Source organism: Boleophthalmus pectinirostris, unplaced genomic scaffold, assembly GCF_026225935.1.
Source record: "Boleophthalmus pectinirostris isolate CB_2022bp ecotype Guang Dong unplaced genomic scaffold, ASM2622593v1 HiC_scaffold_10, whole genome shotgun sequence".
In the NCBI taxonomy this organism is placed as follows: Eukaryota; Metazoa; Chordata; class Actinopteri; order Gobiiformes; family Gobiidae; genus Boleophthalmus; species Boleophthalmus pectinirostris.
In genome coordinates this window covers 34,189,804-34,212,435 of record NW_026570971.1, presented here as the reverse complement: position 1 = coordinate 34,212,435, position 22,632 = coordinate 34,189,804, and the positions used below count along the sequence as shown (strand labels likewise).

At 40.5% G+C, this 22,632-nt stretch overlaps 1 protein-coding gene across 1 annotated transcript in view; it reads left to right on the top strand.

Moving 5' to 3' along the window:
• The window catches only part of exoc3l4 (exocyst complex component 3-like 4), a 67,978-nt gene that overhangs the window by 20,088 nt on the left and 25,258 nt on the right, over nt 1-22,632 (top strand). The window contains exons 7-11 of the mRNA XM_020917301.2: nt 7,853-7,967; nt 13,523-13,648; nt 14,240-14,340; nt 15,725-15,823; nt 18,783-18,906. Of these exons, the coding sequence (XP_020772960.2) occupies nt 7,853-7,967; nt 13,523-13,648; nt 14,240-14,340; nt 15,725-15,823; nt 18,783-18,906 (565 nt within the window). The remainder of the gene's footprint in view (nt 1-7,852; nt 7,968-13,522; nt 13,649-14,239; nt 14,341-15,724; nt 15,824-18,782; nt 18,907-22,632) is intronic.

The window sequence follows — 22,632 nt, the reverse complement described above, 5'->3', positions numbered from 1 at the left end:
GTGTCTGTGGGTGTGTTTCTCTGTGCGGTCGCTGTCTGCTCTGTGTGTGTTTGTGTGTTCTGCGGGTGGTGCGGCTTTGTAGCCAAACTAAGAATGTTTCTTATATCGACATAAAAACAGTTTCACACGCAGTGTTGGGGAGTAACAGATTACATGTCCTGGAGTTACATAATCAGAGTACAATTTATGAGTAACTGTATTCAGTTACAGTTACTGTTTCAGTGAGTGGCCATTGGATTACAGTTACTTGGTTGAAATAAATGGATTACATGGTGGTATTTTCCCGTTTTCACATTTTGGGCTATATCCCTTTTTATTTTTTATTTTTTCCGTGGTAATTCCACTCATTGCTGGACACTAAACCAGGTCTAAACCAGGTCTAAACCAGATCTAAACCAGGTCTAAACCAGGATTTAACAGGACTATATCATGCTGCGTGGACCGTGTCTTCTCTTCTATCAATAATATTTTTTATTTGGTTATGTAAAGTCTGGGCTTTTTATTTTCTTCTAGCAGACAAAACATCTTATGTGAAGATTTCCTTGTCTTTGCTTCTCTACAGCAAATCAAGTAATCCAAAGTATTCAGATTACCTAAAGTAATTTAATGGATTGCGATACAACATACATTTTGGGGTTTGTAATCTGTAGGAGAAGACATTTTAAATTAACCTTCCCAAAACTGTTCACACGCCCCACAAAAGAGCTCTTGGTCATAACGACAGTCCTCCCGATCATTGACTATGGAGATTTAGTTTACAGATCTGCATCAAAAACTCTGCTCCATAAGCTCCATGTGATTTATCCTGCAGCCTCCGCTTTGTCACAGGTGTTTACCATTCTCCACCATCACTGCACTTTACTCTCTGGTGAAGTGTTCCTCTCTCCACACCCGCACACAAACCCACCGGTTACTGTTCATTTATAAATGTTTAATTGGTAAAACTCCGTCCTACCTCGGCTCACTTCTGCACATCCACAGCTCCAGACCTACATGACCCTGGTCGTTACTAAAGCCCACACAGCTTTTGGTCGTTCCTGATTTCAGTTTTCTGCCGCAGTAATTGGAACCACCTTCAGCACACTTTAAAACTTAGTTCATTTTTACCTCTGTCGACTTTTAAAAACTCCATCCAGAGTATTTGACAGGATAATTGCACATGTTTAAACACTTTTATATCTTGAATCTGTAAATGTTTTACTGTCTTATATCTCTCTTCACTGTTTCATGTTATAGTTGATGTGTAAGTGTTTTCTGTTTGTGCTTTTGTTTTATATTGCCTCTTGGCCAGTGTTCTGACTTACCTAGTAAAATATTGAATACATTTTAAAAAAGGGCAGCTAGCTTCAAGTCAGATCACAGACTGTTGAAATAAACAGACATATCTAAACCGTCAGCCGCCGCGTTTCAAAGAGGAAGTGAGCATGGACACACTTCCAGCTCCATCAACCTAGCTCCAGTTGACTTTCTATTGAAAAACTCTCCCCTCTCTCTGTAACTGCTGCTGCCAGACTCGTCATTTGCTCTTAAAATGTTCGTATTAACTAAGGATGCAACAATACAATATTTGAAATAATATCAAATGGTTCAATACTGGTCTCTTGATTCGATAAACATGTCGATACGCACATGTCCCTCCATGTGTTGTCATTTATTTTGGTCCAAAGAGAATCAATTCTCTTGGCGTCCTCCTCAGATGCAGCAGAAAACAGCTCACAGGGATTTACAGCTGAAATATTCTAACAGAGGAGGGTTTGATCTTTCACTCACTTTTTAATTTTACGTTGATAGACCCGGTCACAGTTCTGCCATTTGTTTACACGTTTTCCCCAGTCCAGCTCCGTTTCCCAGTCTGTTCCGGTCCTCCTCTTGCTGCCTCCCTCTTTTTCCTACAGCTGCGTCTCATTCCCTCATCAGTCCAGGATAGTCCACATATACTCCTCCTGCTCACTCAGGCTTTGTCACCTGTTCACCTGTAAAGACTCAAGAATGAGATTTCCCTAAACATGAGCCGATAATCAGTGGGTTTGACCGAGACACGTGGGACAGAGGGAGGGGGACGCTCCACGCAGCACCACGTGATCAAGCTCCATATCTGAAAACTCTATATTTAAAACCTTGAATCTGATCTCGGTTTGTAACTTCTGCAATTCTGTATTTTTCCTGTTTGTTGTCCCTGTTCCTGAGTTTATTCCCAGTCTATTTTCTACTAGTGTATTTCCCAGTCATGGAAGATATTTTTGTTCACATTTGATATATATTCCTCTGTTGTATTTTCAGTCTGCTCTGCCATCATAAACAGTCCCTGTTATAGGACACTTTCAGTTGTTAAACTAAGCCTTTGTTTGCCTGTGTACTTGTGTAGCATTTGAGTCCAGTTTACCTGCGTGATAGACCCAGAAATGACTAACTTTTAACTTTTAAATACTTTAGAATTGCTTTTGGCTTCACATCTGCTTTAATCAAATTTCTATGTAATATAACATAGTTTTAGTGTGCAGGAGGAGGAGGTAGAGTGTGATGTGTTACAGACTGGAGGGGGCAGTGTGGGAGGAGCTACGTACTGTCTCTGCTGGAGCCGTGTGGACACAGGTGTGTGCACATAGTGAGAGGACAGACAGACTCAAGAGAAAAAGAAATAATCAAAGAAGGAAAAGTCTGATACATACTCTACCACTCTATATAAACAGTAGACTGACTATATTATAAAATATAAAATACTCTGAGAAACTGTTCTTATTTTCACTGAATACAAATCTGAGCTTGTAAATCACTGAACTAAATGAACTAAAACACTTCACATATGAAGTACAACTGTGCAGCACTTCTACTCTAGTGTAATTTGTGTCTTAGTGTTATTATATTTTACTCATTAGCAGAAAAAAAATTACTTTTTTTTTGTTGCGTGTTAAAAAGGTATCAAGATTGAATCGACATCATGACCCGTGTATTAAGATAAGTACTGAATCGTGGGAAAACCATATTGTTGTGTTCCTTGTATTATTTAGTCGCTCTATTCCAACACAGACGTGGTGTTCTCTGCAGATATCCTACATGATCAAGTGGATCAAGTACAAGGGGCTCATGCAGTCTCCTTTTTACATGAGATATTTTCCTGAAGTCTGGACTATGCTCTTTTTAAAATACATAACTGTTTCCCCACAGAGATCAGTGAGGACATTTTCCCACTGTCTGACACCATATGTGGCTCAAGTATTCTCTGATCAAGAGTTTTACACCGACTCAAGCGTCTTATAAGAATTGAGAACTATGGGAATTTTAAAACTGGACTTAGAACAAAGCAGAAGCGACACTTTGGAAAAGGATGATGTTCCCACGATACCAGGGTCCAGTGATGGAGATCCTAGATCTGTAAGTTTACAGCTAGTAAACCTCTGAAGAGAACTAAAATCAAACTGCAGCGTTTATTTTTGAAGATTATCCCACATATTATTTCAATCTGCATGTCATCTCCCTCGTTCTACCTGTTTGACAAACGTAACGTCGTCCTACGATATTACACTGATACTAACAACAGACTGAGGACATCATTTTATTCTAGTGAGTCGTCTTCAGTGCTTCTGCAAAATCAGTACGATTTCAGAACTATTGTGTAATGGATTGTGCTTGTTTATGTGCAGAAGACACAATGTGAAGAGTTATTTTTCATGATGATGGGCCTTTTAAACATTTAGGCCTCCACAATATTTTCTGTTTCTCAAGTGGCCCCATGGAAAAAAGAATTGGCCGCCCCTGGCCTACATGATCCTGGTGTTTTTATTTCACCATTTTGTCCATTAATCAAGATATGAACATAAATAACAGACAAATCAGACGCCGCCTTTCCCCACGATCACACCCCATACTGTTTGCAACAGGTTTGATTGACGCTGTTGCTAAGTGCCTGATCCTGCTGAACCTTTGGACTGGAGCTGAACTCTGGGTGACGTCACACTCGCTTTGTGCACTTCTTTATGCAGACTCTGGGTCAGAGGTGGTGTTGGAGTAACAGATTACATGTACCGGCGTTACGTAATCAGAGTACAAATTATGAGTAACTGTATTCGGTTACAGTTACTTTGAAAAAATAAATGGATTACATGGCAGTATTTTCCTGTTTTCACATTTTGGCCTGTATCCCATTTTAAAAAATTATTATTTTGGTAATTCCACTCATTGCCGGAAACCCAACACAATAAGAGCCACATAAACATCTTGTTGTAGGTGGAGGAGCCAGTAGAACAGAGGCAGCACGGAATAAAACACATTTGTGTCCTCGAAACTCAGACATCACTTTGTATTTAAAGAAGAAAGAGAGAACACTTCCTCCTGTGCACCTCTAAACCAGGACTAACACCAGGACTAAACCTAAACCTAAACTGGACTAAACCTGGACTAAAAGGACTAGGACTAGTGACTAAACTAAACTATATAGACTAATCATTTCTCTATCAATAATATTTTTAATCTGGTTAAGGACAGACTGGTCTCTTTGTGTCTTGTAGCAGATAAAACATCTTCGTCTTTGCTTCTCTACATCAAACAAAAGTCTGTTCATGGAGACTTGGGCTCAACAGACAATTTGAAGAGAACAAAAAAGAATTTTCAGGATGTGGTTGATACATTCATGTAGTTTTAAAAAGCATGACAATATCAAGTAATCCAAAGTATTCAGATTACATTACTCACTTTAAGTAATTTAATGGATTACGTTACAAACTACATTTTGGGGTATGTAATCTGTCATTTGTAGGGGAATACATTTTAGAAGTAACCTTCCCAACACTGGTCAGAGGGAGAGTTGGTGCAGCCACAAACACCCCTGTGAGGTTTTTTTTTTTCCATGTGACGCTAAAATCACTAAATCCAGACAGATGAGGCAGTGACGGGAGCTGTGGGAGGATGTCATGACAATATTACAAATGCATCTTTATGTGTCAGTGCAGATGCTCATCTCAGAGCCCAATAAATATTTAAAGGTGCACTGTGGAACTTTTCTGGTGAAGGGTCTGTCAGATGCTTTTCCCCATGCAGATACAGTATTACTGCTTTGACTGGAATGTTTCACAGTATGGCATTACCCTTTTCTAAGTCCATGGACATATATCATCACTGTGGAACATTCCAGACAGAGCAGTGACATATCCACAGAAACAATCAGGTGACAGAGCTTACACCAGTAAAGTTACACAATGTGTCTTTAAATAACATCTGCACCTAAAATAATCATCTTCTTTATTATCTTTACTACTAATTTAATCTACAAATGGAAATATATGGCAACACCTTTATTTTGTTAAATGGATTTTTAAATTGTCAGAAAATTGTCTTCCTTCTGCATAAATTCTCTTTGAGTTTTGGATGAATTTTCCGTGTTGTTGACATAGGTTGAGAGAAAATCTGTTGTAGAATTCAGCGCATCATCCTGAATTTTTGTACTTTTGTTCTCAGCTGTTTTACACAAACTACCACTTGACTTGTGTAAAACTATGATAAATATATAGCACACGTCCTACCTAAGTCAGAATTACAAACACTTTAAGTAGAGGGGAGTTCTGGAGCAGTACAGAATAAGAATGCATTGAAAACATGTCTGCAAAAACTCAAATATTCAACTCCAAAATATTTCTCTCCACACAAGTTCTCAGCAGTTCAGTAGGTTTGTAAAAAGTAGGAGTGTAACGGTACAAAAATAATGGTTTGGTACATATCTCGGTTTAGAGGTCACGGTTCAGTTCATTTTCACAGTAAACGGTAAAACAAAACTTTTTAAAAAGTCAAGTGCAGCGCTAACAGTTCCAGGATGAAGTTTTGTTAAATTTTCATATCTTTGGCCAGAAAAAAAACAACAACTTGTCCACAGTCCATCCATCCATTTTCTTCTGCTGATCTGGGGCTGGGTCACAGTGCACAGTCCACAGTGTCTGCAGTAAGTGCACATCTGCTGCACGGCGAGGAGAAAATTCAGTTTGTCGACTGGACAAAAGTTAGTTTGGTTGAAGACGTTTCTCAGTTCATCAAAGCTGTTTCTTCAGTTGTGGTCAGACGCTGGTGGACACTTCCTTATATCTGTCTGCAGGAGGAGCGAACTACACTGAAACTAACACACTTGTTTACAGTTTGTGTTTGTTAGTTGGGTCTATTGACCTGTACAGGATGTGGGGTCTAATTAGCAGAATCCTTCATGGCCATAATGGAGCTTCCACACCTCTGGACCTGACCTGACTACACCTGTTGTTGTTCTCGTGTTTGTTTTGATTTAGGTTTGAGGATGGAGTTGTAAATAGGACATGGAGGACTCAGACACCATCTAGCTCCTATTTACAACTCCATCCTCAACAAACTGAATTTTCTCCTCGCCGTGGATTCTCCCTGGACGACTTGGGGATTTTTCATACATCTGCTGCAGTTACAGTGGGGGGTTCCGTGCCGGCGAAAGGCAAAAGTGAGGACCGCGGCACAATGACTGTCGTTTTGTGAGGAGTCATGTGGTTTGGAGGGACGTAGTCAAGGTGAGGGGCAGTTGTTGTTAAGGCGGCTGACCTAACTATAAAGCGCTCAGTGTTGGAGAGTAACAGATTACATGTACCGGAGTTACGTAATCAGAGTACAAATTATGAATAACTATATTCAATTACAGTTACTCTTTTAATGAGTGGTAATTGGATTACAGTTACTTTGTTGAAATATGTGCATTACACGGCGGTATTTTTCTTTCTATTTTTTATTTTTATTTTTTTTGTCATAATTCCACTCATTGCCAGACACTAAACCAGGTCTAAAACCAGGTCTAAAACAGGATTTAACAGGACTAAACCAGGACTAAAACCAGGTCTAAAACTAGGTCTAAACCAGGTCTAAAACAGGATTTAACAGGACTAAACCAGGACTAAAACCAGGTCTAAAACTAGGTCTAAACCAGGTCTAAAACAGGATTTAACAGGACTAAACCAGGACTAAAACCAGGTCTAAAACCAGGTCTAATCTAAAACAGGATTTAACAGGACTAAACCAGGACTAAAACCAGGTCTAAAACTAGGTCTAAACCAGGTCTAAAACAGGATTTAACAGGACTAAACCAGGACTAAACTAGGTCTAAACCATGTCGCGTGAACCGTGTCTCCTTGTCTTCTATCAATAATATTTTTAATACGGTAAAGTAAAGACGGGGCTTTTCATTGTCTTTTAGCAGACAAAACTTCTTATGTGAAGATATTCCTGCCTTTGCTTCTCTACAGCAAATCAAGTAATCCAAAGTATTCAGATTATGTTACTCACTTTAAGTAATTTAATGGATTACGTTACAAAGTACATTTTGGGGTATGTAATCTGTAATCTGTAGGGAAAACATTTTAAAAGTCACCTTCCCAACACTGAAAGCGCTGCGAGAAACACAGACCTGCACCGAACCAAACGTCTTGTACCAAAACAGTTCGGCACGAATACATGTACCATTACACTGCTAAGAAAAAGTAAAAATGTGTGTTAAATCTACAATGTGTAACTTTACTGGTTTAGGCTCTGTCACCTGCTTGTTTCTGTGGAGATGTAATTGCACTGCTTGGAATGTTCCACAGTGTGACATTAAACAGCTTTACTTTACATTTATTCAATTACAGGTGGTTTTATTGCTCAAAAATACCTCGAAAAACAGACATTCTGACTGTGAGGGGGTCACCTCTCCACAGATCTGACCTGTAACGTGGGCTGGTCTCAGTGAAGTAAAAAATACTGTGAAACATTCCAAAGCAATAACATGTCCATGAAGAAAAACAGTTGATGGTCCCTCAAACCAAAAAAAAAAAAAAAAAAAAAGCCCTTTTAAAATGCCTCTTGTTTGTTGTTGTTGCAGTGAGGTTCTGGGCCACGTGTCTCTGGAGGGGGACATGACAGACCAGTGCACGGACCTGGACCTGGAGCCTGGGTTCATCTCTCAGCTCAAAGACAAATACTGCTCCAGGGTCCAGGTGAGAACACTGCCACAGCGCCCTCTAGCTGTCTGATCAAGGCATGACTCTCAACAGGCCCACACACTTAACAGTCCACTTCCCATAGAGCAGGGGGCACTGAACTTTTTTCTCTGGGGGCCACATTATCGCTCCTGACTGTGATGAGGGGCCAAAGTCGGGACCCTGACGACGTAAATTATGTTCTTTGAAAACCGCAACACTTCCTTTACATATCATATTCTTTATAAACTGCACGGCCCAACACTGAACAAAAAAAATAATCGGTGGTCCTTTGAAAAGTCGCCACTCTCTGTCAACTTTTCCTACTTTTAACACTCGCCATTTTGCTGTCCTTAACTGTACTACAGTACTCTACACTACAGTACTCTGCACTACATTACTCTGTAGTACTGTGTAACTTTTCTGGTGCAGGGTCTGTCTGCACGTGCGTTTGATCTCGAGTTTGTCAGGTGACAAAAATTCTGCGGCAAGCGTAAATACGTCATATAATATTTAAATATAAATATAAATTTATAAAATTTTGTATAGAAAAAAAAATCAATAAAATACAAGATGCAGATGTGTTATTATTTGCCAAAAAGTAATTTAAAAAATAGGTCACGACACGTTTAAGGATTGTATATTTCATATGTTTTCAAGTTAAATATTTGTTTGGATTTACAGTAAAATGTATTTTATTCCAATGTTGCATTCCGGAATGTTGCATGTTGTGGATCTCCATGGAGATCTGCCGTCTCCATGGAGATCTGCCGTCTCCATGGAGATTCTGTGGAACATCACTGGACTTTGTGACATCACAGTTTGTCTTGTGTAAGTGGGAGATCAGCTCAGATTTCTTCACTTCGAACCAAACCTTTGCAGAAGACACATCTCAGAACGAGACACTTCAGCAAACACTTTACTCTGTCGACCGCCATGTCCGCACACATCTCCCTCATGTCGACCAACGGCTCCATGCCCCCCTTCAAACGTCTGTACAGCCTGGCACAGGGCCTGGGTTTGCCCGTCAAATTCATCGAGTCCACCACGGCGCCTCACCCCCGCCCCGTCTTCACCGTCCGAGCTTCGGTCGGGCCCTTCTGGGCAGAAACGCGAGGTCCCAACAAGAGAGAGGTGAAGACCAGGGCCTGTGTCATGGTGACAAACATAGTGGAGACGTATCAGAGGTAACCACAGTGGCGCTTATGGCTACAGCTACACCAACAGCTACGCCCACCTCCCGCCCCACTGCCATCCAGACTTTGGTCTGAACAAAGACCCCTGCACTCGCCTGTCCGAGCTGCTCATGGCCCGCAAACACCCGCCCGCCCAGTACCGCCTGCTGGAGGGCGCGGTGACCCACACCCACTGGACCTTCTCCATGGAGGTGTCCGTGGACCAGCACACTGCGGTGGGCAAAGGGGGCTCCAAGAAGGAGGCCAGGAGGAGAGCGGCTGCAGTTCTGCTCCAGATGATGGGATACACAGTCCCAGAGGAGGAGCTGATCCCACCTGCTCCTCACCCCACAGCTGAACCTGCTCCTCAAACCTCAGCAGAACCTGCTCCTCTCACCACAACTGAACCTGCTCCTCTCACCACAACAGAACCTGCTCCTCTCACCACAACAGAACCTGCTCCTCTCACCACAACTGAACCTGCTCCTCACCCCACAGCTGAACCTGCTCCTCTAACCTCAGCTGAACCTGCTCCTCTCACCACAACAGAACCTGCTCCTCTCACCACAACTGAACCTGCTCCTCTCACCACAACTGAACCTGCTCTCAAACCTCAGCTGAACCTGCTCCTCAACCAGAGAACACTCTGGAGGAGCAGACCAGAGCTCTACCTGCTGGACACACAAAGAAGGAGGCCAAGAGGAACGCGTCCACCTCACTGCTCCTCTTGATGGGCTTTAAAGTCCCAGACAAGGACCTTCCCCTGGAGAAACCTGAGGAATTCACTTCAGAGGAGTATTCAGAGGGCCAGTCCCTTCAAACAGCTTCAGTGAGCACAGAAGACACAGAGACACAGACGTCAGGAGAACGCTGTGAGACACTTTCAGATGTGAGCGTGAGTCCAGAGGCTCCACAGGAAACTCCAGACCAGGAGAACCAAGAGGAGAGCCACATTCCACAAACCACAGCTCAGGACAATCAGGAGGAGCAGCCACTGAACAGCTCAGACAGTGATGATGTGTCAGAAGAGACATCAGAAGAGAGCCACAGACACAGCTCTCATGAACCTGCCGAAGAGGCTCAGGTTTTTATAAACCCTGAGCCTGTTTCAAGTGACTGCTCCGAGGAACGCCAAACTCTGGGTGAGTTCCACAAAAGTTCAGTGGAAACTCAAACTGAGACCCAGGATCAAAAGGAGTCAGAGACACTAGAGACTCCAGAGGATACAGAGAGTCCAATGCAGGTTCAGATCCTGGAAGTATCAAAGGAGACCCAATGTCTGGACAACTCCAAGAGTCCAGAGGAGGATCAAAAACCAGAGGAGGCAGAGACTGCAGATGATGCAGAGAGTCCAACACCAGGAGAAACTGGACTCGAACAACAAAGTCCTGAGGAAGAGGAGATTCTCAGTATGTTTGACAACAGTTCAACTCCTGAAAATAACCAGACTCCAGAGCAGCTGGACATCAGCTCTGTGGAAGACCTCAGTCCAAGTGAGACACAAATTCAAGAAGACCAAACCCCTGAGAACACAGAGACACTGATGGAGGTCCAAAATCACCTCCAAACTGCAGACGAGACAAACCCAGAGGAGGTGCAGTTCCACACAGCAGAGAACATAACAGTAGAAGAAGAGTGTGAGAAGTTGGAGCCAGAAAGTCCAGCCTCAGCTCCAGAGCCCCCTGCAGCTCCTCAGGCCTCACAGACCCTGGGCTCAGTGGAAAGCCTGGTGATCCACGCTCTGGTGACAAAACTGCTACAAAAGCTGCCCTCCAAAATGAGGTCCCACCACGATGCTTTAGTGCAGATTCTGGAGAAGGCTCTGGACCAGTTTATTGTCCCAGCTGAAGTTCACATCAAACCCAAAAACATCAAGAAGCTGGGCAAAGCTGGAGCCAGAGACCTGATCCATGAATACGGCTCTGCCTCCAAGCTCCTGGTCATGGCTCTGGGACCGGATCCCACAGACTTCCAGAAGGACGCCATGAAACATCTGAACTTTCATCTCAGCGCCTTCAGGAACCGGCCCAGAACTGTTCTGGCTCGGCTCTTTCCACAGTGGGACAAGCCCAAGAAGAGGGTCTGTTAGACAGCGCCCCCTGTGTCCTTTAAGAGTCACTCGTGTGGTAGAGAGGGGTCAAAGGTCACTGGACACTTTTGAAATTGAGATGTTTCACTTCCATCCAGAGCTCATTTTAAGAGTCAAAACGCTGAATGGAAGTTGAAGTGTTTCCATTTCAAAAACTGTTCAGATGAAACCTGCGACTCCTTTTCTCCCACGAACCAAACGAGGATCACACCGACTCACAGAGACACAACGCAACAAGTCTAATGATTAAAAAAAAGAAATAAACATTTCCCCTCCCCCTAAATATTGTTCTTATCTTTCTTTTATTACTTTGTTTCTCTTAAAGCAGCAGTGTGTAACATTTCTGTAGAGGACACATCACCTGCATGTTTTTAGCAGTGGTCTCAGCAAGACCCTGACATTTCAGCAAAAATTGTAAAACACATTATTTTATTACCTCAATGAATCACAGTCTTGTATTTTTTAGATCTAAATTCTCTCAAACATAAATATGAAGGATTCATGTTCTGGGGCTTAATTCTTTATATCACACAATGTCCCTGAGTCTCCATGGGTTTTATTGTGAGTCAGAGCTGCTCACCCTGTACTTCAGACGTCTACAAACATGTTCTGAAACACATGGGATTCTTCTTTTAGTTTATGAGTTGAGATTTCACTCTTCTCTCAAACGTGAATGTTCTGAACCTTGGTTTGAAAAGTCACAAATACACTTAAAAATCACAAATACATTTGTAATATTTAAAACAGATGATAAACCGTACACAAAGAAGTGTCTGATTCACCGTCACATTCTTCATTTACTCTTGTCACTTGAACATTATGAACAGCAGAACTCAAAAACTTCTGAGCACTGGATTTGAATGGACATCAACTGGGATTTTTCATCTTTCAAAGTCCTCAAAATCTAATTACACAAAATATAATTCATAACTCTGTCTCCTGTACATGAAACAGCAGTGGCCATAACCCTTCATGTACAGAAACCTGCTTCATGTACAGAAACCTGCTTCATGTACAGAAACCTGCTTCATGTACAGAAACCTGCTTCATGTACAGAAACCTGCTTCATGTACAGAAACCTGCTTCATGTACAGAAACCTGCTTCATGTACAGAAACCTGCTTCATGTACAGAAACCTGCAGTCACAATCTGTCACAGTATCAAGTGAATTCCTTGGAATCAAACCAGAGTTTGAAATGTTAGTATCGTGACATAGCACCTGTCTAAAGTGGGAATGTTGTGAACCATGAATAAACTGTACATATAATTGTTGGTATTAACTCACTCTACATGATCCTGGGTTTTATTTTGCTTTTTTGTCCATAAATACATTTCTGTTGCTAATATGGACCTGGCTCCAAGTTTGCCTCTATAATTTCAGCGTCGATGAGCTTCATTTGACTGAACCCTGTGGGTGACATCACACTTAAGGATGTGCTGACTCAGCTTTTTCAGTTCTGATACTGATTTCAGTACCATAGCTTTAGTTTAGGATCAGCTGATACTCGATACCAGCCGATACCAGTACAGAGACTGAAGACGCATTTTATTTGTATTTGAGAGCTCCTGATCATGTAAATAAATATCCTGAAAAAGATTGAGCTCAGAATTGACCTCTGACCCTTACTGTCAGTTCCCCAAAAATAAGGAGTCGTGCAAAGACCAAGAATCTGTAGAAATACAAGTTCAGACATTATGAGACCAGTATTGATCCATTTGTGTTCAATCAGGATATCAACCTCACCGATATTTGGATCCCGATGTCTGATCCGACATCTATCAGTCACTTCTTTATACAGTCTTCATTTTAGGGGCTGAAGTCGGGACCCTGACGACACAGATTATCAGATTATATTCTTTGAAAACTGACACACTTTCTTTACGTATCAGACAAACTGCACGAACACTGAACAACAAAAGAATCAGTCGTCCACTGTTCTTTGAAAACTCGGCACTGTCTGTCAACTTTTTGTACTTTAACACTCACCAGTTTGCTGTCCTTAACAGTACAATAGTACTCTGGAGTACAGTACTCTGCAGTACAGTACTCTGCAGTACAGTACTCTGCAGTACAGTACTCTGTAGTACAGTACTCTGCAGTACAGTACTCTGCAGTACAGTACTCTGTAGTACAGTACTCTGTAGTAAAGATTTCTCTACTGTTTGATCTCGAGGTTATATTTGGGAAAAGGGTTTATGAGTCTATGACTCTATGAGTTACAGTGCCCCCTACTGTTTACCTCCAGAGTGTTTTGTTGGTTTTTCTCCTCTGGTCCTGTGCGCTGATGCAGTTTTGTTGTGTCTGACAGGAGGAGCTGCGTAAATCTTTGGATAACGTCACAGGTTTGGAGAACACTGAGTTCTGGAGTGTGGAAAAGGAGCCAGAGACAGAAGAGGGCGCTCTCATGTCAGACATGCACATGGACATCTGGACTGTAAATATTTTGCATAATTTTATCTGTAGGGTTCTGCCAGATGATAACAAACTGAAATTGCTTAATTTCCATGACAACAAAGTACAGCTGACAGCTTGAAAACTTTGAATATCCATACATACAGAATGACGATAAAATAGGATTGTTGCCATAGCAATTGACAATTTGAAACTACAGTAAATATTATATATATTTCGTATGGTGAATAGTTCTCAAAATTTAGTCTACAAGAACCATGAATTTAAAAAAAATGTATGCATACATTTTTCAAACAATGTGCCCCTATTATAAGTATTATTGTCTTTGACTGCACTATGTAACTGCTGCTTGTTTGTCTCCATGGAAATGAATGTTCCACAGTATAACATTAAACTTCTCCTTCATTTATTCAGTCACAGATCTTTTTTAATTCTGGGCAATAAAGTAACATCATGGAGACAAGCAGGTGGCAGACCCTCCAACCGAAAAGCAAAGAAACAAAATATAAGAATTCAAACGTTCAGTGTATCTACTAGTGTGTGTATCACTAAGTGCAGTTCCCTGTTTCTGCCACATGGTGTCAGCACAACTCTTTGTTATTTGAATGTTCAGTTTGTGAAAGGCTTCGTGACCCAGTCCAGAACCATCGAGCCAGAGCTGGAGCAGAGAGTGACCTGCCGCTGTCTCACTGAGCTCACACACTTCCCCAAAAGGTACACACACAACACACACTTTAAAGCGCCCATATTACACTATTATTATTATTATTATTATTATCATTATCAATATTATTATTATTATCATTATTATTATTATGATGTCGTTTCCTCGTCACAAACAGACCTGGAGTTGTGTGTTTCGTTTCATTCACATGTTTAACACACAAACTCTGCAGATTTAGGCTGAGTTCTTCTCTCAGACATAAAACACTTTGTTTCATGTTGTGATGTCATGTGGTAATACAGGAAGTGCTCCACTGTGTTTTTAAACTTCATACACCTACACCTAATTATTTAGATGATTTCAGACTTGAAATTGCCAAGCTCTACTGATCTAAAGTTACGCATTTATTATTATTATTATTTTGCATCAGCATTAAGAGTGTGCAAAAATGTTGAAATGTCGATATATCATATCGTATTTAATTTAATGATACAGTATCGATATTGTAGTTGCTGTATTGCTATATCGTCAAAAGAGTATTTTTAGGTATATTTTACAAAATTATTTTCTGTAAGAGCTACAATTGTGTTGACATTTTCACTGTTTTGAGTAAAATTAGTGTTTTTCATTTTAATTTTGCACAGACTTGGTGGACTTAGTATCACAGCCATGATTTAGCCTCTGTCTTTCTCTGAACTGTATTGAATTGATTTGAAATATATAATACTGAATCAAAAGTACTGTATCGAAAAAGGTGTCGTATCGAAGTATGTATCATATCGAAGTGTGTATTCTTAATGATACCCAGCTTTAATCAGCATTCTAACAAGGCTTAAAGTTCAAAAGAGTCCATTTTGCGTAAGATAGCACCTCTAATGACCTGTGATAACAACACAAAACTACTTTAATAGAGACAATTTCATCTAAAAGTCCAAATGAATCCTCATTGTTGCCATAGTGACAGCACGACATATGTATAAATGTGTGTGTGAATGTGTGAGTGGTTCTTTGACGTGAAGTGACTTGAAGGTGGGAGATGAATAATGTTCTCAAATTAAAAAAAAAAAAAAAAAAAAAAAAAGTTGTTAAAAAAATGTAAGTAAAAGTTGTAGTTACCCACTTTAAAGTGACAAAAGCTTTGAAATGATTTGAACTTCAGTGTTTCTCGCTCCTCTCCTTCAGATCTGATGTTACACCCAGACTCTTACTTTATTAGTGGTTTTCCAAAATACTTTTTACTCTCGCTTGACTAATTTGCTCAACCACTGCTTTGTACTTGTACTTGAGTAATATTTTTTGAAGCAATTGTACTTTTCTTGAGAACAATTTTGGCAACTTTATTTCTGCTAACTTTCTCTTTTTCCTTAAACTATAAACATGACTTTTTTCTTTCATTAACCTTCTTGTTTTGTGTTGTGTATTTCCTGGTCCCAGGTTTGAGTTGGACTTCAGACGTCACTGTGATGCCCTCAAACCGAAGCCCATCTGGTCCCAATACAACATCACATACATCAACTCCTTCAGCTCTTTACTGTAAGTCACGTGACTTTCTCTCACTACCCACAATGCATTAGGGTAGTCTGAGTCACAGAACCTCCCCTCAGCACCCACAATGCACCAGGACAGCTGTTTACCACACGGCTGAGGTCTGTTTCACTTCAGCTGTGCGTGTCTGTGCTAATACAAGAGATTTAAAAGAGCAGAGGGTGTGTGCGTTTTTCATCTAACTGACTCTTTTGAGTGACGGGACACAAGTATTCACACTTGAGAGACATTAGGGATCCTGCTGAACTAACACAAGAATCCCATGCATTTCATTCCAGGACATGTTTGTAAAAGTCTAAACCAGGGGTTGCCAGCCTCTTTCTTCTGGTGAGCTTTACGAAAAGAAAATGCCAAAGAGCTGCTCATTTTAGCGATAACAAGAAACTGAGCGCAGGAAAACCATAGATGGGGAACAATCAGACGCTTATGGGTCCGGTCAAGTGGTAAAGGAGGGAAACAGGGGCAGATTTTTGACATTCAAATGTCTCTTATTCAGAAACTAGAGGGACTATTGAAATAAGTAAAGTATCAGAATGTAGGAAAGAGTTACACTCCAACAGGGTCAAGTTAAACCTGTGATATTCTTTCAAGTTGTTGACAAAAAAATTTTAAAACTCATGTCGGTAACGGAGGGAATGAAATATGCAGAACTTTTTGGACAATAAATCCAAACAGTGATAACTCTTGGTTCTCACTTCCATATCCTTAACAAACTGGTTTGAATATTTGCTTCATATAGTTTTCTACCATATGGTGCAAGATTAGGTTGAAAAACCTCTTACTTTTTGACTCATGAGATTTTTTATTAAGAAAGTTCATGGTAACGGAGGGAAAAGTAACAGAGGGAAAATTGTGCAGGATTTTACATCATTTGTCGCTTTTTTCTTCTGAACACTTTAATATTACTTCAAAATGAAAGAAACTATTTCTATATCTTATCATTTTAAATACTTTTTTTTTTTTGAAAAATCCTGTACCTTCATCAACAGTTCAAAGATGGAATAACACAAGATATGATGAAATACATCCATTTATTTACATGATTTGCAGGTCTTTGGGAAATAATTTTTGTTCCATGTTTCATACATGGTCTGTTTAAAACGTATGGAACTTTAGAACTAAAAATGGTACAGAAAAAAGGTCAACAGTTTCATAAACTAGAGTACATATGTATCTGTTCAATATATTTTTATATCAGATGAATTAACTTGAATTTTTGGCCTTGTTGTTTACTTCTGCTTGACCGGGCCCTTATATAACACAAACCTTTATCCATTTATGAGTGCACAAATTTAGGCATCAAAATGATACATTTGCAACAGTAGTTCATCAGATTTGAGTTATTCAGCACAATATGTGTAATTCCGAAAACCTTTGGCGAGCTGCATGGAAGAGGGTGGAGAGCTACAGGTCTCACCCGAGCTACAGGTTGGACACTCCTGAGCTAAACTATCCCATCCATCCATTTTCTTCTGCTTTATCTGGGGCTGGGTTCCGGGGGCAGCAGTCTAAACAGAGACTCCCAGACTTCCCTCACCCTGGACACTTCCTCCAGCTCCTCCAGGAGGACCCGAGGTGTTCCCAGGCCAGCCCAGAGAGACAAAGTCCCTCCAGTGTGTCCTGGGTCTTCCCCGGGTCCTCCTCCCGAGGGAGATGCCCAGGAGGCATCAGAACAAATGCCCTCCCCTCAGCTGCCTCTTCATGTGGAGGAGCAGCGGCTCTACTCCAAGCTCCTCCCGTGTGACTGAACTCCTCACCCTATATCTAAGAGAGCACCCAGCCACCCTGCGGAGGAAACTCATTTTGACCACTTGTATCTGCAGTCTTGTCCTTTCGTTATTACAAGTTAGGCAACATAGTGCACCACACCTTTAATCCTGCGCTTTTAAGATGAATTGTTCCTTAATAAAAGAATGGATTTTATAGTTGAACAGTTGACTCATGTGAGGAGTCCCTCCAGTTTCAAACTGGCACATACATACACACTGTTGCATTACAAAGAAAAACATATTCTTCCCACGCTCATAAAAGGAGCAGGACAAAGCAGTTTTAAGTGTTTGTGACACCTCCAGAGTGTCACCTTTCATTTGTCACATTACACACGTGTAGTATTACATGTGTGTAGTATTACACATGTGTGTAGTATTACACATGTGTAATATTACACATGTGTAATTCTACACGTGTGTAGTATTACACATGTGTGTGGGGGGTGCACTGGTCACGTGTTGTAGGGGAAATGGGGCACTGACAGAGAAGCGCTTGAAATCGAAAGTACACAAGTGTCTATTAAAATAGTGCAGCTGCCCTCACTAAATATAGAAGCTGTGGGCTGGAGGTCTGTGTGAACAGGACCAGAGACAAGAGTGCAGCACACTTTACACACACTTTACACACACTTTAAACACGCTTTAAACATGCTTTAAACACACTCTGCTCCTGCACTCTGCCTGACGCTTTTACTGTGCACAAGCACTGAGCTCGAGGGAAAAGAAAGAAGATATTTGATGCTTTTTTAGATAGTGCTGAAATATGAGTAGATCACTATTTAGTCCATTGTAAACAAAATGCATTTTTGAAGATTCTGTGTGTTCTGTTTTTTCTGTACGTGCTGCAAAAAGGGCTCATTAAAAATAAAAACAGGACAAGATGCACATTCATATAAGAACATAAGACTGTAGAGCTCTGTCACCACTGGAACAAACTTCTGTTGTAAACGTCCAAATAGAATGTATTTTTCTGACACAATATGTCACTTTTTTATCCAAAGAATAGCAGCCATTTTCATTTTGCAAAATTTATTTATTTATTTTTGTACTGTCTGGAGGAGGGTCACATTTTAATGCATTTCTGTTGCGTTAATACTGTCAGAATATAACGATCAGGATACTGGGGTCAGTGTCGCTCTGCCCTGACAGTCATAATGCAGTGTGATTGTGTTTCACAGGGAGCACATGGAGGGCTACAGACAGACCTGTCCCTCTGAGGTGGAGACTTTGGCCAAAGAAATAAAGGGGTTTAACAGAAGACTCCTCGAGGACCTGCAGGACCAGTTCAAGGACAGTGTGAAGGTAAAGACTGCATTTATATTACACATGAATCAAGACTTACATCCAGTCTCTTCTAAAGCGTCATTCACACACACATCTTAGTAAACAGCTGGATACAAAAAACTGCTTGATACAAAATGCCACAACACTGGGCCTCATTCATGAATCTTTTCTTTAAAAATGTTCAGAATTTCCGCTTTAAAAAGAACGCTGCACCAGACTGTTTGTGTTGAGTCCAGCGCAGTGACAGTGGCCCATATGGAGACGCTGGGGCTCGGACAAAAGACACAGACTCTAGAAAACACATCATGAATGTTACTGGATCAGTCATATGTTTATAGGAAATAATATAACAAAATATATCACTTACAATCATGCAGGAATTGGAATTTTTTGTTGCATTATCAGAGTAATAATATTCTAAAACAGTAGAATTTTTGTTCTTACGAGTGCTCCTGACTGTTTGGAGGATTTGTTCTTCCAGAAGAACATTTTCAGTTAAGAAAAAGTTTAGTGAATGCTAGAAATGTTTGTTAAAAGGCCTTAAGTACAACACTTCATGAATGAAGCTGACTGAACAGTGACCTCCATCCACACGCTCCAGTCCCATAACACTGTCCAGTCTGTCCACACTGAGAGCTGCTGCATCATTTACACTGAATGAGACCAGAGAGAAGTCCCTAAACACTCGGCAAATCATCCATGTCGGATTGTGGGAAGCATGAATATAGTGCATTACAGGAGTCCAGTCTATTTGTTACAAAAGCATGTATGATTGTTTCAAAGTTATTGCGTGTTAGGATTGGTCTTAATTTGTTTCTCAAACTTTAAAAGAGAGTCCATAAAAATACCAAGGTTCTTTGCTGAACTGTGCAAATCTGTGACAAGAGGTCCACGGTCAGATGTGAGGGTGTCAGTGCAAGGTCCAAATAGAATAATTTTGGTCTTATTTTAATTTAGCTGGAGAAAGTTAAAGGACATCTAAAGGACATTGTGTCCCCTCTCTCTGTAACTGCTGCTGTGAGCCTCGTCATTTTGGACCTTAAAATGTTCATATCACCCCAAGATCCTGTTTTAAAAAAAAATATTTTGTCCTACTCGACTCCAGCGTCAGCCCTGTAACTGCTCGCCTTGTGACCTTCATTTGACTGGAGCTGAACACTATGGCACTTCTTTATCAGTCTAGTCAAATATTTGTTCTAAGTCAAACTCCGATAAGGCTGTGTATCAGAGGGACTTGTTTAACAGCACAAATCAGCTCACCTGTTGTAATTCCAGCTAAATCTGTTATTTGTGGCCATATAGACACATCAAGAATCTCAGACTTCTGGTCACTGCGCAATTCATACTGGGAAGGATTCTCCGAAAAAGTGAGCATCAAACCTCCATGTTTGTTTTATCAGTGGGATGTGTCTATTGACAAAGTCGATCTTTTCAAGTCTTTTGAACCATATCACTTTTGTTTCTGGTTCTGATATTGTCATATTTTAGTTTTGGGATTCTGACATCATAATTGTGTGGTTGTTGGATCCTAACAGCGGAAAACGGCTCGAGAAATGTGTTTGCGAACTCCATACATGCAAAAGGGAATCAGATGTGTGTGACTCAAACCTCTGTTCAAACTGTTTCCCAGAGAAGATTTTGTATGTGGAGCGACATCAAAGCAGGATCCTGTTTGTTAACTGAGAGGTGCAGAAGACAAACAGACTGAGCTGCACTTTCTTGTTCTTGTGGTTTTACAGCAACATTAAGTTTTGGTCTCTTTGCAGTGGAAGGTGTTTCTTGGCAAACTTTGGCGTTGACTTTTTAAATTTATAACCATGAGTGAGGAATCAGGATTTTGCTTTGATGTCTCCACATACAAAATGTTCTCTGCAAACTCGGGATGATTTAGTCAGTCAAATGTTTCCTTTTTGGTTCTTCCTGTGGATCAGTCCTGCCCATCACCTTCACCTTTCACTATTTTTCAATTCCGTTGGGAAGAGAAACAGTTTGAACAGAGGTTTGAGTCACACACATCTGATTCCCTTTTGCATCTATGGAGTTCGCAAACACATTTCTCGAGCCGTTTTCCGCTGTTAGGATCCAACAACCACACAATTAATGATGTCCGAATCCCAAAACTAAAATATGACAATATCAGAACCAGAAACAAAAGTGATATGGTTCAAAAGACTTGAAAAGATCGACTTTGTCAATAGACACATCCCACTGGGAAAACAAACATGGAGGTTTGATGCTCACTTTTTCGGAGAATCCTTCCCCGTATGAATTGTGCAGTGACTGGAAGTCTGAAATTCTTGATGCGTCTATGGTGTTAAAACAAAGATCAGATTAAAGTCTAACTGAACTATTAAAGTAACAGAGCTTCAGACAGAGCAGTTCCCACAGTTAGCATGAGTATGAAGAAAGAAAAATACAGTGTTTGTCATATCGCCCAGGCTTTCAGGTACAAATACTGGACTTTTATATGGCGAAAGTTCACTTCTTCTTTGACACTCTGTGGTTTGTCAAAAAGGGAATCAGTGCATTGTAGTCTTCTGCTTTTACCCACAACTTCTTTCTATTTTTGCTCAAACATCACAAGATTCACGTTCCTGGATCGCACAGAGGGAAATTTACTTTTAAGTCATTTTAAACAAAAAGTGACCCAAACATGTGCCGCCATTAAAACAAAAGGTCAAATTTGAATCTATATTTTAAACTGAGCTAGAGACGGGTCAGAATCCTCAGGTGGAGTTTGCTGTGGTTTATGGTTCACATCTCAAATTTCTTGGCCTATCCACTTGAAACAAAAACTGGGACAAAGTTCAGCGTCTTCTCTGTCAGCATAAATAAACAAAAGTGAAATAATTTGTTCACAACAGCTTCACTATTCAACCCCGATAGCGCGATTGTTGTCAGTTGAAGGGACTTTAATGGAGCTGATCCCAAAACAAATAATGACAAAGTTCAGCTTTCATGGATCGGGAGTTTGGGGATTTCTTTCAAAAACAAAACAGTGAATCTACTAAATTGTTATTGAGGCCCGTGCCCGCCGTCTGAACTCATGACACCATTAAAAAGTCTATGTGGGATTCACTGTTTTTGGAAGAAATCCAAAATAAAATGGACCATTATTTGTTTGGGATCAGCCCCATAAACTTGTCATACTCATTTTATGGTTTAAATTCCTTTCACAAGACAACCATCAGGTCTTTGGGTTTGAATATTGTCACCACTTTCTGAAGCTATTGTGAAAAAAACAAACAAAAAACACTTATTTATCCTGACAGAGAAGACGTTGAACTTTGTGCCAGCTTTTGTTTCATGGTAAAATGGTAATGGTCATTTTTATAGAGCGCTTTTCTACCTTCAAGACACTCAAAGCACTTTAAATCAAAGAACCCACTCATCCATTCACACACACACTTTCATACACCAGTGCAGGCAAGGGAAGGGATGGCAAGTTTATTTATGAAGCACAATTTGTACACAAGTCATTCTAAGTGCTTTGCAAAATAAGAAATACATTAAAATCACAATACAAACAAATCAAAACATAAATAATCATCATAAAATAAAAAAAGTGAGAGAAATAAGAGAGAAGAGCGCAGAATGAAAACCTTTCAGTCACATGCACAGCTAAACAGAACTGTTTTGAGTCTGGATTTAAACATTGTTCAAGCAGAGGCCTGATTCAGACTGTTCAGGTTTTGTACACAGCGCACACACACACTGGGGTAAGTGTCTGACACACACACACAC